This window comes from Daucus carota, chromosome 4, assembly GCF_001625215.2.
Source record: "Daucus carota subsp. sativus chromosome 4, DH1 v3.0, whole genome shotgun sequence".
In the NCBI taxonomy this organism is placed as follows: domain Eukaryota; kingdom Viridiplantae; phylum Streptophyta; class Magnoliopsida; order Apiales; family Apiaceae; genus Daucus; species Daucus carota.
The window spans coordinates 18,426,524-18,446,286 of NC_030384.2; the positions used below are offsets into that span (position 1 = coordinate 18,426,524).

At 37.2% G+C, this 19,763-nt stretch overlaps 1 protein-coding gene and 1 non-coding gene across 2 annotated transcripts; one reads left to right on the plus strand and one right to left on the minus strand.

Moving 5' to 3' along the window:
* Positions 1-1,260: 1,260 nt before the first annotated feature.
* LOC135152384 (uncharacterized) lies at positions 1,261-11,799 on the minus strand. Its single transcript, XM_064092548.1, has 2 exons — positions 5,333-11,799; positions 1,261-3,232 (listed from the first exon to the last, which is right to left on the minus strand). The coding sequence occupies exon 2, from the start codon at positions 3,228-3,230 to the stop codon at positions 2,397-2,399; it is 834 nt and encodes a 277-aa protein (XP_063948618.1). The 5' UTR covers positions 3,231-3,232; positions 5,333-11,799; the 3' UTR covers positions 1,261-2,396.
* LOC135152493 (small nucleolar RNA Z199) lies at positions 7,458-7,547 on the plus strand. Its single transcript, XR_010291668.1, has one exon. It is a non-coding gene; the product is annotated as a small nucleolar RNA Z199 (small nucleolar RNA).
* Positions 11,800-19,763: the final 7,964 nt, after the last annotated feature.

Genomic DNA, 19,763 nt, shown 5'->3' on the forward strand with positions numbered 1-19,763 from the left:
TGGTTCTAAGGAAAATGATGCCTAACATGAGGGTTCCCGCTCATGGGGCCTTCGGTGCAAAATGGGAAGGCCCATACATCATCAAGACAGTGCTTTGGGAAGGCACCTACCACCTTACAGACATGGATGGAAGACTCATACCACGGGAATGGAACGCCCAACACTTAAAAAGGTATTACCAGTAGCTTCACCCGGGTAGTATTTCTGTAGGCTTCGGCTTTGGGGGCAAGACAATAAAGGCGGTTTATTAGTTGTAATCGCTATGCTTTTAGGAAAATTATCAGGCTACTATTTGCTTTATTTGCTAGGATGCTCGGGGGGTGGCGTCTTTACACCCCTCAAAATTATGTTATGTCAACTTTTTACCATGTGGTTCAATAAAACTTCGCAGTTTTCTGTTACAAAAATCTTGTATATGCTTGCTTGCTTACCATGATTGTTAATTGAATGCTTCATGTATGTTTTAAAAAGTAATTAGGGTTTTAATTGCATCTAGTTCTCCACCATAATTGTAATTATGCTAAAGAACTCGGGGGTAGTAGGCATATTATCAACATTACTTGGCTTAAATTTCAAAAAAATTGGAAATCGAAAATCAAAACTTGGGAAACACAACTCAACAACATGGCTGCACTAATCGGAAGGAAAGCTTATCAAAGCTTTCAAGGTTTCAAGCTTTTCAAGCTTACAAGGCTGCATTTATCGGAAGTAGGGCTTATCAAAGCCCTTCAAGGTTTAAAGCCTATCAAGTCTTTCAAGGTTAAAGCCTATCAAGGCTTCCAAGGTTAAAGCTTATTAAAGCTTTCAAGGTTTCAAGCTTTTCAAGCTTGCAAGGCTGCATTTATTGGAAGTAGGGCTTATCAAAGCCCTTCAAGGTTTAAAGCCTATCAAGGCTCTCAAGGTTAAAGCCTATCAAGGCTTCCAAGGTTAAAGCTTATCAAAGCTTTCAAGGTGTCAAGCTTTTCAAGCTTGCAAGGCTGCATTTATTGGAAGTAGGGCTTATCAAAGCCCTTCAAGGTTTAAAGCCTATCAAGGCTCTGAAGGTTAAAGCCTATCAAGGCTTCCAAGGTTAAAGCTTATCAAAGCTTTTAAGGTTTCAAGCTTTTCAAGCTTGCAAGGCTGCATTTATTGGAAGTAGGGCTTATCAAAGCCCTTCAAGGTTTAAAGCCTATCAAGGCTTTCAAGGTCAAAGCCTATCAAGGCTTCCAAGGTTAAAGCTTATCAAAGCTTTCAAGGTTTCAAGCTTTTCAAGCTTGCAAGGCTGCATTTATTGGAAGTAGGGCTTATCAAAGCCCTTCAAGGTTTAGGGCCTATCAAGGCTTTCAAGGTTGGGGCTTATCGAAGCCCTTCAAGGTGCAAAATTTCTCGAAACTTCAAGGCTTACTTTGGGTAATTACATCAAGGCTTACTTTGTGGAATTACATCAAGGATTATATTTATGGAAGTACCTCAAGGCTTACACTTGAGGACTACTTCAAGGCTTACGAGTGAGGATTACCCTTAAGGCTCACGCTCAAAGCTTTCTCTCAGGTTTTACGCTTGGGGCTTATGCGTAAGGCATCATTGATAAGCTCACATACAAACTGGGGCTTACAAGGTCTTAAGCAAGTTATTCCCAAGTTCACTCGGGGGGGTAAACCCCTCTAAGTCTTAAGATGGTCTTCTTCACTAGCAGCCCAAGTTAAAGCCAAGCTGAAATCCATTAAGCTACATATTACTTGGGGGAATTTAAAGACTCTTTACGCTATTGGAGATCGGGCATGATCGTGCCCCTATATATTCACAAAGCAGGCAGTACTTGGAGAACAAGATCCCAGGGGTCATAACCCCCGGAAATTGAACTCACTGCGTTCTTAATATAAGGGTTACCCCTTACCCTCATTCTTTTTACCTGCATGGAAGGTCAGACGGCAAATATAACAACATCAAAAGAAATACAGCAAAGTTACACAAGACGAATGAAGGAAATAGAGCAGTTGCGATAAAAAAATAAATACAAGGGAAAGTTCCTCCCCACACCAACAGGGGGAGGTCCCTTAGAATATCAGAACAGCTTGCGAGACTTTCGGAGGAGTCCGCACCCTCATCAAAAATTCATTTTGTGACGATAAACGCCAAGCCAAAATATTCGTAGTTAAAAGTTGATTAAACAAAGGAAGAGGAGATCAGGGAGCAGCAGGGGAGGAGGAGTCCTTCTCGTCAACGGCAGGGGGATCCTGTGAAGCCTGGGTTATCGCTAGGGCTGCGGCCGGAACCCCTTCCGGGGGCGTCACCACAAGACCCGCAGAAATCAACTCTGCTGGCTTCGGCTCGTCTTCAGCCGCAACCCTTGTATCAGCCCCCTCAAGACCCTGGGAAGTTGCTGGAACCTTATCTAGGCCAGCCTCATCCCCGGCCTACGCCTCCTCCAGGGCCACCGTAGCATCAAGTCCCAATTTTGCCCAGTCATTCTCGGGGAAGAACCTGTAGGCCGACTTGACACAGTCCTTAATGCCTGCGACGACCCCAGCCTCAAAAATGGTGGCCTCCCGCTCTTTTTTCCCCGCCTTGGCCGTAGCAGCCGCATTCTGGAGACCCTTTACCTGCAACTCCAGCTCCTTAACCTGCTTACGCAGGCCGTCAACCTCATCCTCCAGCCCCCTCCTCACCATGTCCTCCTTCTCCTTCAGCTGCTGGGCCCTGGCTTCCGCCTCCTTGAACTTGAGGTTAGCCTTCTGGAAGGCATCCCTCTCCTTAACCGCGGAAGCCAGGTCAGCCCTGGCCGGCTTTAAGTCCGCCCTCATTGCTTCGTTGACCCGGGCGGTGTCAGCAACATGCTCCCCCATTTTTAGGTCGAGGAACAAGCTCTTGGAATTGGCCACCACCTTGTCACGGGTGGCCTCTGTCATGGAGAGCCTGTCCCACTCCCGAATAGTGGCCTCCGGGATCTGGTCTCCGAGCATCCTCTGGAAGAGCTGGGTCTTCTGAGTTGAGGAGGAGGCAGGGGAGCTACGTGTCAGGGCCACCCTGGGCTTCTTGCTGGAGCGGCCTTCAGCTGAGGACCCCGTCACCGTAGCTTTGGAGGGGTCCCTCTTGCGGCCTCCAGAGGAGGCCTTCTTTTGCTCCAAGGAGGGAGTAGGCAGCTGGGATACTAGCTTTACGGAGATAGGAGCTTGGGAGCCGGAGGCCTCCCCGTAGAGGTCCTCGTACTTAGTGGTGCGCTTAACAAATTTGGGGATGTTGGAAGCCATATCTGCAAGAAGGGAAGACAAGGAAAACGATTAGAGGCCACATGATTAGTAAATGGAAATATAAAAGGATGCAAGCACGGCAAATGACATAAAGGTTATACAGAATGCATGGCATATAACAGGAAATGTGCAAGAGACATAGCATTGACAACTAACAAGTTCAATATTCCAAGCTAGGAGGAAACCTGGGCTTCCCGTCCCTTCAACACCTGCACCCCCTCGTCAACGGGGGATGCATTAACCACCATGGTGGAAAAGCCAAGCCTCTCCAGATTCTCTGGAGTTAGCAGGCTGGAACCATCACCCAACTTGGTGGAAAGCCTCAGCACATGCTTGGCCCTTTCAAGGGACTCTCCCGCCAAAGGGGTCTGCACTAGCATGTCTACAACAAACACAAGTATAAGGCAACTAAACGGGAAGCCTAAAAACTAAACTCATAATGGACAAAAGGGAAAGCTAGCATACTGGGGGAGAGATTGAAGTCCTTCCTGTAGACCGGGCAGTCGTAGCAGTAAAAGAAGAGCTTTTGCCAGTCTGACATTGACTGGCGGTTACCCTTAATACCCTTCTTGTGGTGGGTATTCCAAGCAGTGAGATAAAAGAACCCTGGGGTCCTCCCGGTGAGTTTCAGCTGGAAGAACCAGCCCAACTCCAAGGCAGACATCCTCACCCCATGGTGGATGTCGTAGAGGATGTAGAGGCAGACCGCCATGCGGTAGGAGTTGGGGTGAGCTGCATGGGGGAGACCTCATAGAATTCCAGAACCTCCAAGATGAAAGGATGGAGGGGAAGAGACAAGCCCAGCCTGAAAAACTGGGAGGAGAGCACGGCGTTGGGGTAGTTGGTGTCCGGCTTGAGGGTATCGAAGCGGTGACACCTCTCCCCAGGTTTCGGAATCACCAGAGTGCAACCGGGGTTGCATGATTCCAGGAGGGACTGCAGCCTGGCGGGAGTCATGATGGAGTCCATGTACTCGCAGGCTAGGACTACAGCTGGAGGCTCGATAACCTCCATCGAAGCCTCGGCCTCCCGTTCAGCCTCCTCGGGGTTCTCCTCGAGGGCTTCAGCAGTAGCATCTAGGGGAGGCCCGGGGTCCCGTCCGCTTGGCTGGACTCAGAGGTGGTCCAGTTGAGCTCTTTTACCACCAAGCTGCGCTTGGAGCAAGTCCTAGAGCTAACCCCCAAGAGTGGTTGATCAGGATGAAGGCCCAAGCTAGGAGAAGACCCCGTGTCAACCATGACCACGGGAGCCTTGCTGGTAGCAGATTGGGAAGAATGGGAGGATGTGGATCCTTGAGACATCTACAAGAGGAAAGGATGGGTTAACAAAGGACTCAACAAGAGGTGAAAAGGTCGAAAGAAAACAGAAGAGAAAAGGAAAAAGGGTCCGCGGAAAGCCGGGCTGCAAAAAGTGGAGCCCTACGGGTGTGAAGTCAGAATGGAAAGGCTCCAGTTGGAGGCCTACAAAGGGACTGTCTCCCTCAAAGGGGAGTGGTATGAACTACGGATGACGGTTCGTCTTCTCCGCTTGCTATCAGGAAGCTTAATAAGGTACCCAGAGCGAGAAGCCCGATTCTAACCCTAACCTCAACCACGACAAACAACGTTCAACCGATACCCAAAACTACCAACTAAGCAGGTACAACACAAAAATTACACAACAAAGCATTCAAAGCAGATAAAAGGCACGAAAGGGATTTCAATCGAAAAAGAAGGGTTTCCTCTGAAGGCCGATTGGGAACCTAGGGTTTGTTATCTAGGGTTACGATCAAGGCTTCAAATCAACAAAACAACGCCAAGGGCGATAACCCAGTCGGGAAACAAACAAGGTTTTAATCGAGGTCAATCAAAGACAGTGGTGTGTGAACATTTAAGAAATTGGTGTGTACAATCGACTACACAAACATGCAGAGCAAACTAACAGTTCAATCTGACACAGTAGTATCAAGCAAGGCAAATGTGGGTGTGTGCACGCATGTCGAGATGAACAGTCGAAAAAAAAACAAAAAGGGATAGTCGAGCATGGGTCATATAAACATTTAGCCGCAATCATGGTACAGATATAAAGGAAAAATAAAGGCGAGGGCTTGAAGAAAAGCATACCTTTGGTCGGAAAGCGAAGACGGAGAAGGAGTCGAAATGGAACACCGGAAAAATGAAGTGTTCTGCGCCTGGGATGCTTCTAGTATAAAAAGTGGGAGAGTGAAGAGTTTGGAGTTAAAGAAAAGTGGAACAAGGCTGTATGTATGTGTATATATAGCGGTAGGAAGTGGGGAACAACCACGCCAGGTGGCGTGCCGTGACTGGCTTGGCGTGGAGGTAGCTTTGATGAGCCAGGGGTTCCCGAGGCCCAGGTGGGTGGCTGAAGAGGTAGAGGCGTGATAGGCCTCTACGACTGCACCACCAATTTAGGGGTTTATTGTTACAATTTAAATCAATTTGAATTTAAATTAAGCCCCGAAATATTTGGGATCGGCCTTATCTAAAAAATGTTGTGACACACGCGGGAAACTGAAAGGGTGGAGCTGAAATTGCGGAAGCTTAAACACAATTTTTGGAAACAATTTTGATTATTTTTGGGAACAAATATTCAAGGCTTATGGTGGTTGCATTAAATTAATATAATTGGTTTTGTAATTATGTATGAGGTATATCTGAATTATTTCTTGTTTCTTACACCGGGCTACGCCCACGTAAGCTTAGAAATAATTTACGATTAACCCCTAACATGATTCGAGGGCTTGCAGCTGGAAAGTTGAGGGTTACCGTTCTTAGGTTCCTCTCGTATTTAATACTTCAAGGAACCGGGGGTAGTTGTTGTGCCCTAAAATCTCCGTAGGCTTATTTTATAGCCCATCATATTATTTGGGCTTTATTTGGATCTACTGGAGTTATTTGGTAAATGATATTGGGTTTCACCATGGCTGGGTGAGCCATGGAAGACATACACAAGGGTATATGGACTTGCACTAGAGGCTTAATGGAGGCTGCCATCAGGATGGGGTTGCACCTGAGAGCGCTTTAGGGATTACCACTAAGTACATCCTGGCTTACAGCTGTAGGGCTGCAGTTAGGGGATGCCGCTGGCAGGGCTTCCGCCGCCTGGGCAGAACGGCAGGCAGACTCCAAGCAGGACTCTTCTTCCTCGTTTCTAGGAGGACGAGTTGGAAGCAAATTGGGAGTATATCAGCTATCATTTATCTACAAATTAAGGGATAAATACGTGCATTATGGAGATATATAATTACAAATGGGTGGAGATAATTCATATATATTCGGATAATCATGCAAGATGAAGGCTTCAAGTGACCTACTTGGAGTGGGATGCCGCTAGATAACTACAAGCGGAAGTTGTTTTATCCTAAACTAGAGGGGATAAGAGCTTATCTCTTCAGAGTCCTAAATCGAGAACTACATGGGCTTGATCCCTATCAATAGGGTATGTAGGCACCTTGCAAAGGGACGGATTCGGATTCATTACTCACAAGTTCTACACTCTAAAGAGAGGCATGTGTAACCTTTGTGACGTACATTTCCGGGCAATTGCAGGACGGAATTCCATAGTTCCGGCCTCGTTGCTTGGTCTTTTGCGAGCTCAGCCCTTAAACACATTTGTTTTTCTTTAATTTATGTTAACAGTAGCCCCTAAAAGCTAGCCGTATTTTACGAAGTTGTAACGAATATCCCTATAATTGTGCTATACTTTCTGGGGGTGTTGTATCAATTCCTCTCACAACATCATCTATTGAAGCGAAGATTGCTGCTTAGATGTGTATTTCTAAACAATAATACTAAATTTATGTCGACATGTAACAATTTCTATGTTTTTTGATATTTTTTACCTAATACAATGTGCAACTAAAATTATTGAAATATTTACATGTTTCATATTTTTATTGAATTAAAATTAAATTTTTTCGTTATTTGGTGGTATCAAATAACCCAGTTCTGTTACATTTTATCTCCCTTTTTGCCTGACTAGTTACTCCACTCTATAGGATATGTGTATTTTCACCCATCATCACTGCTTTCTATTTAGATTTTTATATATATAATTTATTGAATTAAAATTAAATTTTTTCGTTATTTGGTGGTATCAAATAACCCAGTTCTGTTACATTTTATCTCCCTTTTTGCCTGACTAGTTACTCCACTCTATAGGATATGTGTATTTTCACCCATCATCACTGCTTTCTATTTAGATTTTTATATATATAATATCAAATGTGGATCAAATGATGAGAAAAAAACTGCAACAAAATGACAGTGAGATATATATTCAGTTGTGATTACTTTCGTATTTAAGTCTCTGATAATCTTTAACCTTTTTTTATCATTAAATTTCCTTACTAGTTTCTGTCGGTGATTATTTTTATAATGTACTTGTTGAAATCATTGAGAGACGTGTAAGTAACTAATTTGGTCCGATCTTCTTATTCAATCTTGACTAGATACCTTTTACCAATCTCTGATCCCTAGTTCTAATCTTTGATTACAGTTTCAAACTCGAAGATATATTTATGTATCTTATTACGTATTTGTATATAGTGTTATTGTAGTGAGTTCAAGGCACAAATTTAGAGTCTCTAATACACATATGTTGATTGTGTTTTAGTGCTGTGCGTTGCCAAGATATAGGTTTTGGAACCTTAAACTCTGGCATGTGCTTCCTATATCGAGTTTGTGCATTCAGATGTCCCAGCATTTATTAATAAAAAGTGTTTTGTTTATATCTTTTTCCTAAGAGAGGAACAGGTTTACATGGTGAGTGGTGAAGCTATGATTTCTGCTCAGGCGTGTCTTTTATCAAATATTATCCTCTATTGTTATCCTCCTTGCTTTTAATCTTATGTCTTTTTGAATCTCTTACCTTAGTGTGCTGCTAAAATTAATGAATTATATTTTATGTTGTAGTTATTAGTGATTAAAGTTCTGCAATACTATTTCTCCAAATATCCGACTCCTTCAAATTTGGCTCTCATTAGTCCCAGTTGATGATTTTCATTCTTTTTTATTCCTTTTGGAGATGTGATAAGGATTTAGCCGTGACCGATAAATTTTACCAATCTCTAATCTCTGGTTCTTATTTCAAATACAACATAAAAAATCAAAGATACGTTGGTATATTATGTATAAAATACAGATCTGTTGAATTTGATTCATTTCTGCTGTAATGAAATATTCCCTCCGTCCCTCTCAATTCTTTACATTGAGTTTGGGCACGGAGGTTAAGAAATATGCATAAAATAGTGAAAAAGAGAAAGAAAAGTAGGTGAAGTAGTGGGACCCATTGATTTTTAATATATAAAAGAGAGATAGTGGGGTAAAAGTAGTGCAAAAAGGAAGAAAAAGTGGGAAAATGGTGGGACCCATTAACTATTTTAGGAAACTTTTGTAATGTAAAGAAATGAGTGGGATGGCTTAAAAAGGAAACCGTAAAGAATCTGGTGGGATGGAGGGAGTATGAACATATCCATATGTCAGACCTAGGACTTGGGAAATTCTTTAAGAGAATCAATTTCATTTTCGTGAACAGGAAAGATTCATCTGAGTTGTAGAACTTCACTTATAAAGAGCTGCTTAAGACAATGCCCACTATGTTCCTGGAACAAGTCTTGTGTAGACAATTGGAACTGGTTTATTGGAAGATTGATACTTGCAAGGATAATTATTAGACAATTGGAATTTATTGTATTGAATTATACCGTAATATAAATCAGTGGCCATATTTTGATGAATATTAGTAATGTTGTAGGAGTTCACTAGAAAGTTTAAGTTTATTAATTCTAATACTTATGCCGCAAAACAGTTTGGATGTTGTAAAGTTCACAGTTTCCTGCATGAATGTGTCACACATACCAGTTTGAGGTTTGAAAGTTTCGGTGGCAGTCTCAAACTAAGTCTTGAGGTTAAAGTCACTAGCGTATTTTGGTTAATCTTGTAGTTAAATATAAATCAAAACGACTACTTCAAAATTTTGTCAAATTAAGCATACGGCAGTAGTATTTAGGAGGGATTAAACTAATAGTCAGCCATAATACATTTTACCTAATTTAAAAAATAAACAAGCAAAACCGCAGAAGGCTCATGTTCTGCTCTATCTCATTTCGTGGCTGACCAAATCATTTAAAGTATAATAGTGTTTTGGCTTAGTTGTGTGTTGTATAATAATAATAATAAAAAAGGCCTCTCTAATCAAATCTGTAATATATGTGTTTAGTATATATATTATTTGGTTTTTGCTAAATGATATTTATTTTAGATATACGAATTTATTCATGGCAATTTAATATGATGACTCGAGTAGTAATAACAGAGGAATTGTTGTTAAATATCAAAGTGGTCACTGAAGTGGAGGCCATATATCACTTTGCTCACTAATATTATCGGAGTCTCATTTCAATCATTAAAGTCACAATAAATATCAATCAAGTACCTCCAAATTTTAGTTCAAGGAGTAAAAATATTATTTAAAGAGTTTGACACATTATTTTTTAATACTACCACAACCAATTAGAAGGTTATGACTTCTAGCATTTATGACAATATATTCAGATTTTGTCAATTTAATTTAGTATTTATTTGTAATTAAAACAAAAAAATGTATTAATATAATAAAAAATAAATAGTAAATAAAATTTAAAAAATCTAAATATATTATCATAAATAGTAGAAGTCATAACCTTTTACTTGGTTGTGGTAGTATTCAAAAATAATGTGTCAAACTCTATAAATAATATTTTTACTACTTCAACTAAAATTTTGAGGTACTTGATTGATATTTATTGTGACTTTAATGATTAAAATGAGACCCCGATAAGATTAGTGAGCAAAGTGATATATGACCTCCACTTCAGTGACCACTTTGATATTTAACCCTTGTTCCTGGCCTTCAACTTGATGGATGCAGTTCCTTGCTTTTTATCTCTGTGGTGTGTTTCTTTTGCCAAACTTCTTAATACCTACTTCCTCGAAATAGAGAAAGGCGTTTTTGGTTTGTGTAATCTGTTATATAAGCTAGCTATGTGAGATCTTAGGTGTTTCTTACTAGTACCAGACTATTAAACAATCAGGTCATAATATTGCACAGAAACAGGATTCAAAGCACACTAGACTTTGCTTCTCAAAATATCAAAAACAAATAGCAGGGGTGCATATAAAAAAGACAAGCAAACAAACAAATTATCTTTACCAGTAATTCAACAACTAATATAACAAAACAAACACAAGTGAATATGTATATGATCAACTAAATTAAGAAGGTTTTAGAGAGTGGCCTGGTGAGGCGTGTGAAAACACTGCCCTAAGGAATCGTGCCCCTTCTCGTGCAAGGTTTTGTGGCAACTCTTTAGCGGTACAACACCCAAATAGTTATCCTTTAGCAGTGCACGAAAGATAAAGGACATCAACAATGATTTTCCAATGCACCAAATAACAGCCAAAGTATTGTATATAAATAGTATTATGCTTTTAAACTATATGCTTCTCTAGATAAAAACAGAGGTTTGTGTTTTCCGATATATGCAGACTAGAAGAGCTTTGAAACAGAGGAGAATGGAAGCAGAGGAGTCGAGAGATTGTTTTTCTTTTTGTTGTTCTGCTACTTTTCCAAAACTCTCTTTGTATAGGTTGTAAACTTATACCTGATACATAGCTTTATGGGGATATTATTAGATTTTCCAAAACTCTCTTTATATAGGTTGTAAACTTATACCTGATACATAGCTTTATGGGGATATTATTAGGTTGATTATGAATTAAAGCATGAGAATGTAACTGGTATTTTAACGGGAGGAAAATATATGTACTTCAAAACATATCTTTGACCAAATCTTTTAATATATATCTAAAATATTCAAATTTTATTTTTTCACAATATTAGATATTAATAGCTAAATATCTAACAATCCCCTCCAAAAATAAAACTTTAAGTAAGAAAAACATAAACAAAACAAATAAAATGTGGAGCTCATTTTATTATGTATTCAATACGGGTAGCTTCCGGCTTGGAACCCGCACCTAGTGACATTTGTTGCAATTTGAAAAATCAAAGTGGACTACGCCTGGAACTTGATTCTTTCAACCAAATATTAACAAACACTACAAGAAAATTCATATATAACGACGGATATTCCGCTGGCAGAATAGGGATTTCCGTTGGTAAATCACCTTGCCAACGGAATGATAATGAAAACAGAGGGTTGGCATATAGCCCGTCGGGAAGTTCATGCTAACGGAACACATTCGTTGTTAAATTTACCAACGGACTACTGACAAATTAATAACAGATTTTAAATTTTTTCGACAACAATGTTACAACGAGCATGCCAACCAAATATTTGGTTAGTATTATTAGCAACGGTTTCTCAACAAAATGTGGTTGGTACATTTAGTAACAGAATTCTGTTGGCAGATTTGGTAACAGAAGTACTAACGAAATTCTGTTGGCATTTAGTAGTCTCACTACGATCGATCAGTTCCAGTGAGTAAGAGACGCAAAATGAAAATTTGTGTTTTTTGAAATATGGATGAGAAAGAGATGTTATATGTTCCAAAGCTTTTGACTGGCTAAGAATAATTAATTACAACAAGAAAAAGGTAGGTTGATATATACATTGATTAGAAATGGTAGTTGATATATATTAATTGCCAACTACAACTACTAACCAATTAGTAACGGAATGGTTAGTATTTACCAAAAGACTTAACTCGTTGCTAGTCCGTTGTTACTTTCTTGGTACTGTGTTATTATTCCGTTACGAGTTTTTTCTTCCTAACGGAACATACTGTTGGTAAATTAGCGTTGGTAGTTTGTTACGAATTGATTGCGAGAATATTGACTAGTTAAATCATTACAAATCCGTTGGGAACTACCAACGGACTAATTTCCCTTGGCAATTTCCATTGGTAAAACTGCGTTCTCTTGTAGTGAAAGCACACATAATATGAAAAATCATTGTTAGGGCTTGCGCTATAATGGCCATGCGCAATAACCGACTCATGAGAGTTTCAGAGATTAGCCCGTATCTCATAGTTGCGGCCACACAACTCCTCTCACGTAGGTAATTCCTCAAAGGTATTAGTGAACGGATAAATACCTTGCAAATTCTGCCTTAAGACTTATTAAGAGTATGAATACTCAACCTTACCGTTCACTATATGAGCACTTCATCATCATAGGAATGGGGTAGAAGAATGTATCTACGTACATCTTCTAAGGAGTGTAACTCCTTATATTGAAGGCTCTCACACAAACATCTATTCAGCTTGTTTCTACCCTTGGAACTTATTAAACAAGTAGGGTTTCCACTGTAGATGATGCATAATTATGGGCTTAACCCCATTCCCCTCGATGAAATTAGGATCTTTTTCCTAGATAGACCCTTTGTCAAAGGATCTGATAAATTCTCTTCTGACCTCACAAAATCTAAGGTCACTTAATCTCTCATCAAGCGCTTGATTAATTTGTAACGTATCTGCAGATGCCTATTCAATTTTGCATTAACAGTTTCCTGTGCTAGTAAATCAAGAACAGTAGTAGAATCACAATGTACATGAATAGGTGGAACAATTTTAAACAAAAATGATAAATCAAGCAACAAATTGCGAAGCCATTCAGCTTCCAAACATGTAGTGTCAAGAGCAATTAACTCAGCATAAGATGTACTTCTAGCAATTATAGTTTGTTTAACAGAACCCCAAGTTATAGTACCACCACCAAACAAAAATATAAAACCGGAAGTGGATTTTACTAGACGTGAATCAGTTACCCAATTTGCATCAGAATATCCTTCTAGTAAATCAGGATGACCGCTATATATAAGTGAATAATCTATGGTGCCTTTTAAATACTTAAGTACCCTCTCTAAAGCTGTCCAATGTTCTTGACTTTGGTTACTTGTATATCTACTAAGTCTTCCTACAGCAAAAGATATGTCAGGTCTTGTTCTATTTGAGATGTATAGTAGAGAACCTATTATTTGAGAGTATTTATGTTGTGAAATAGGATTGCCTTTATTTTTATTAAGAGCTATACTCGAGTCATAAGGTGTTGCTACAGGTCTACAATCCATATAATTATATTTTTTTTAAGCATTTTCTCAATTGAATGACTTAATGATATGTGAATTCCCTTTTCACTCCTAAAAATTCTCATTCCTAAAATCACATTTGCCTCTCCCAAGTCTTTCATATCAAAATTTCTAGAAAGATAGTTTTTAATATACACAATACAAGACATTGATCTACTAAAAATTAAAATATCATCCACATATATGCATATAATGACATATTCATCACCAAGCACTTTATAATATAAACATTTATCAAATTCATTTGAAACAAAACCATATTTAGTAATCAAACAATCAAATTTTTTAAACCAATCTTTAGAGGCTTGTTTTAAACCATATATCGATTTCACTAACCTACATACTTTATTTTCTTTCCCTTTAACCATAAAACCTTCTGGTTGCTCCATATAAATTTCTTCATGCTAAATCACCATTTAAAAAGGCTGTTTTAACATCCATTTGGTGTATATGTAACTTATAAATAGAAGCTAAGGCTAGGAGAGTCCTAACAGTGGTTATGCTAGCTACAGGTGAATATGTGTTAAAATAATGTGTAAACCCTTTAGCAACTAACCTAGCTTTGTACTTATTTATAGATCCATCAGGCCTCAATTTTTTCTTAAATACCCATCTACACCCTACAGTTTTAAAACCTTTAGGTAAGTCAGTTAAATGCCAAGAATTATTCTCCAAAAGAGATTTCATTTCACTATCTATGGCTTCTTTCCAAAAAGGAGCATCTGGTGAAGACATAGCTTCCAAATAAGTAGATGGTTCACCTTCAACAGAATAAACAAGAAAATCATCTCTATAATCTTTTTCTATCCTACCTCTTTTACTTCTTCTAGGTTCTTCTAATGATGTTGATGTACAAGGAATGTTTGACATAGAATTAGAACTAGAGCTAGCGACTTGTTTTAGCATCCTAGTCTTATAAGGAAAAATATCCTCAAAATAGGTTGCATCTCTAGCCTCAATAATAGTATTAGGGGAAACATTGGGATTATCAGAATGAATTACAAGAAACCTATTTGTTGTACCTTGAGTATATCCAATAAAAATAACATCTACAGTTTTAGATCCTAACTTTCTTTTCTTTGGTTCTGGAATTCCTACTTTAGCCAAACAACCCCAAACTTTGAAATAATCAAGTTTTAGACTTCTATTTTTCCAATATTCATAAGGTGTAATATTAGTGGTCTTATTAGGAATTCTATTTAACACATAACAAGCAGTGAGCAACGCCTCACCCCAAAGATTTTCGGGAGCACCCGAACTTAAGAGCATACAATTTATCATATCTATCAAAGTCCTGTTTTTTCTTTCAGCGACACCGTTAGATTGTGGAGTGTAAGGGGCTGTAACTTCGTGAATTATTCCATGTTCTTGGTAAAATTGTGTAAAATCATTATCCATATATTCTCCACCTCTATCGGATCTAAGAATTTTAATACTTTTTTCAGTTTGTTTTTCAATCTCGGCTTTATAAATTTTAAAATTTCCTAAGACCTCGTCTTTTTTCTTAAGAAGGTATACATAACAATACTTAGAATAATCATCAATAAAAATTACAAAATATTTTCTACCACCTCTAGTAAGAACCTTACCACTATCACACACGTCACTATTAATTAATTCTAGTAATGAAGAGTCTCTAGCAATATTTGAGAAAGCCTTTCTAGTGTGTTTACATTGTGCACATATTTCACATTTAGTTCTTTCCTTAATATTATGATTTGGGAGTAAACCTTTATTAATCATTCTTTGTATTGTACCATGATTAACATGTCCTAGTCTTTCATGCCACAAAGAAGAATTTTCAGTATTTAGGACAATTGCAAAGATTTCATTATTAATAAGATTAGGAGAAACATTCAATTTTATTAATCCTTCACATACATAACCTTTACCAATAAATACATTATTCTTGGAGATTACAACTTTATTAGAGTCCATAACAATGCGATAACCTACACTAAGAAGAATTGAACTACTAATGAGATTTCTCCTAATTGTAGGTACATGTAGGACATGATTAAGAACTAAGATTTTCCCAGATGTAAATTCCAAATTTATTCTTCCTCTTCTACTCACTTGAGCTACCGAATCATTTCCAAGAATTACATTTCCTCCACTTGATTCCTGATAATTTGAAAACCATGAACGTTCATTACACACATGAATATTAGCTCCAGAGTCTAACCACCAATCATTAGAGTTATAGATTGTATTATTAATTAAAGGGATAGAATTTTCTAACCTAAATGAATTATTAGGAGTTCCCTCGATCATGTTGACTTGATGTTTTGGAGCGGCTTTGAAGCGATTACTAGCTTGAACAGGTTCAGTTTTCTTGTAGAAACATTGAGGAGCAAGATGATTTGTTCTTCCACATACATAACAATGTTTTTGATTGTTCTTGGAACCACCATTAGACTTATAAGAGTTTTTATTTTGATTTTGGAAATATTTTGAAGGGCCTTTATTATGAAATTTATTCCCCACTATTTTTGAAATTTCTATTTTTGGGTTTAAAAGAACTCCTGTGGCGATTTGGATTTTTGGATTCCTCGGTGAGATTGACTTTAAGGGAAACTTCAGTTTTAGACTTCTCGTTTTGCCTATGTTCGTTTTCAATACGGACTTTCACAATAGCATTATTAAAAGTGAGAGAAGATTGATTGTGGCGAAGTTCTCTAGCAAAATCAGACCAACTAGGAGGGAGTTTATCGATGAGATTTGAAACTTTGAATTCTTCAGAAAATTTAGAACCTTTAGACTCGAGATATCTAACATGATCTTGAAAAGTGTGTAATTGATCTCCTATAGGTTTATCATTTACCATTTTAAAATTATAAAAGGAGGATGCACTAAACCTATGGGCACCAACATCATCAAAGCCATACTCGGTTTCTAAAGCTTCCGATAATTCTTTAGCCAAATCAAACTCACAATATATATCATATAAGGTATCCGACAAGGCACTAAGAATCCTATTTAAGCAAATATAATCTTGATCTTTAGTGGGTTTTGTTGGAGTAGAAGATGTGGGTGTTGAAGTTTCGGTTTGTGGAGTTGAAGTTGAAGTCTCTTTACTAGTATTTTGATATTCCAAAACACTTATAAGGCCTAAGGTGGTTAACCAAAATCTCATTTGTTTTTGCCAACGCTTAAAATTCAATCCACTAAATTTCTCGGGTTTAGCCGAGCGAATGTCGTCTCTTGTATCCGCCATATTAATAGTTAACTGTAATTTAACCAATTCACTATATGTCAAAATAATAATAAAAATATTAGGATAGTAAGCAGTATGTTAAAAACAAGTAACGAAAATATCAAATATTTTATTAACACTAGTTGAACAAAATAATAAGGTACAATTGAATTTTAGTATGCAATTTCAAACCAGAGCTACAAAACTATTATATATGTGGTTTAGTTGGACACACTTGATCATATAAAAGTTAACACAAAAGGGCCAGAGTTTCTGATTTCATATGTTCACAAGCAATGCTCCACTGGTGCTATGTAATCAGCCTATATTTGCAGGATTAGTTTGTCTGAGTGTAAGAATATAAAAGAAGCCAGCAATATGAACAATTTCAGCAGACTAATAATAACAAAATTACGATTCCTTAGATTGTTATATAAGCTAGCTATGTGAGATCTTAGGTGTTTCTTACTAGTACCAGACTATTAAACAATCAGGTCATAATATTGCACAGACACAGGATTCAAAGCACACTAGACTTTGCTTCTCAAAATATCAAAAACAAATAGCAGGGGTGCATATAAAAAAGGCAAACAAACAAACAAATTATCTTTACCAGTAATTCAACAACTAATATAACAAAACAAACACAAGTGAATATGTATATGATCAACTAAATTAAGAAGGTTTTAGAGAGTGGCCTGGTGAGTCGTGTGAAAACACTGCCCTAAGGAATCGTGCCCCTTCTCGTGCAAGGTTTTGTGGCAACTCCTTAGCGGTACAACACTCAAATAGTTATCCTTTAGCAGTGCACGAAAGATAAAGGACAGCAACAATGATTTTCCGATGCTCCAAATAACAGCCAAAGTATTGTATATAAATAGTATTATGCTATTAAACTATATGATTCTCTAGGTAAAAACAGAGGTTTGTGTTTTCTGATATATGCAGACTAGAAGAGCTTTGAAACAGAGGAGAATGGAAGCAGAGGAGTCGAGAGATTGTTTTTCTTTTTGCTGTTCAGCTACTTTTCCAAAACTCTCTTTATATAGGCTGTAAACTTATACCTGATACATAGCTTTATGGAGATATTATTAGGTTTGATTATGAATTACAGCATGAGAATGTAACTGGTGTTTTAACGGGAGGAAAATATATGTACTTCAGAACATATCTTTGACCAAATCTTTTAAGGGTTAATTATCAAGTTGGTCACTGAAGTGGGCTTAATGTATCAAGTTGGTCACTGAATTCAAAACAGTATCAAGATGGTCACTAAAGTCACCATAAATATCAAACAAGTACATTGAAATATGAGTTCAAGTAGTAAAAATACTCCCTCCGTCCCCTTTTACTTGTCCTTTTTGAAAAAATAACGCATCTTAAGAAAATGTTAGTTGGATATCTTGTTTTCATACATATCCCTAATAAATGTAGTGAATTAGATAGAGTTGTGTATATATATATGCTAGTCAAACATTGGAAGTTGTTACTTTTTGAAAAAACATACAAAAAGTTGCTTTGAAAAGAGAACTGGACAAGTAATTTGGGACAAATTTTTTTTCCAAAGTGGACATGTAAAAAGGGACGGAGGGAGTATTATTTATAAAATTTTACACATTATTTTTAAATGTTACCACAACCAACTAAAAGTTACGACATCTAGTAATTAAAATAATATATTTATATTTTATCAAGTTTATTTATTATTTATATTTTATTATATAGTTTTTTTTTGTTTTAATATATATCTAAAATATTCAAATTTTATTTTTTCACAATATTAGATATTAATAGCTAAATATCTAACGTGTAATCTTAGTGCCATTGTATGAGATTATTCTTCTCTTGTATCAGCGTGCTCTGTTTTTCACACAATATTACTGCGCCTAACAAATTACTTCCATGGTATATTCACTCAAAAATTAACAGAAATTGGTCTTCGCGTCACTTCCATAGTATATTTTAATAATCACATTTCACTCAAAAACTAGTAGGAATTATTTTTCAGATGATATTCGAAGGGTTTACAATTCCCAGATAGTTATATTATCTTCATTAAATTTAATCACTCGAAAACTAGCAGAAATTATTCTCCGGGTCATATTTGAAGGGTTTATAATTCCTAGATAATTATATTATTTTATTAAATTTAAGGACTATATTATAATTTTTAAAATATTCATTCCTGTGAATACGATTCATTTATTTATAAAATATTATAATATCATGAAAATGAATTAAAATAAATATCACTTCGAGTTAGTTGGACTATAATAAATTAAACTAATGACCTAAATACATATTTTTAATCACAATGCCTTGCGAAAAATAGATGTGAAATATATGAGCAAATACAATCATGTCCTAAAAGTACGTGTTTGGTAAGAATCTTCTCAGCAACTTGAAAATGTCGTTGCTTCTTAGCAAATTGTACTGCCTCAGTTTTATTTTATATGATGTTTTGACTTTTGACATACACTTTTAAGTGCTTTGATCGGGTAGTTAAAAATATTATCTTAAATTTTTTTTTTCTGAATAAAAATTTTGATTATATATTATTATTCAGAAAAAAAGATTTTAAAAAATGATATTTTTAACTACCCGGTCAAAACACTTAAAAGTGTGCCAAAAGTCAAAGCGTCTTATAACGAAACTACACGCCACTTTGTTGACTTAGTCAACTCGTTTAAAACTGTGTTGTATCCGGCTGCGGGCACGAAAATGAGTAGAAAAAAGCGGCCCCTGTTCTTATGCTTTTACTTGGACTTTTCCAAAGCATTAATCATGAACCAACGGATCTATTTCCCGCTTCTTTCTCTTCATCTTCCCCGGAAAAATATGATACGTGCTCTCTCTCTATATATATCTCCATGGTTGATTGCTAGATATATAACCAGCAACACCGTCTTTTTCAGGTACTGGCCTAGTCGAAAGTAGTATTTGCATAAGTTCGGAAATATCCGGTGCACAAAATTTCCGCAGTAAGTTGTTTTGGTCTATTAGTAATATATGGAGGAGTCTTATAGTCTTGAAATCACAATTATCTCCTGCGAAGGTCTTCGCATCAACAGGAAAAAACCGGTGAAAAGGAACACATTTGTGACGGTCCAGACAGATTCGCAGAATTTTAACACAACAAAATTGGACATGACAGGTGGAAGTTACCCTGCATGGAACGAAAAGCTTGACGTGCAAATGCCCATGCATGTACATTTTCTCAACATTGACGTGCAATGCAAGGTCTCAG

Coding starts and splice junctions, on each gene's coding strand:
- LOC135152384 (XM_064092548.1), bottom strand. CDS start 3,230: ATGGCTTCCAACATCCCCAAATTTGTTAAGCGCACCACTAAGTACGAG.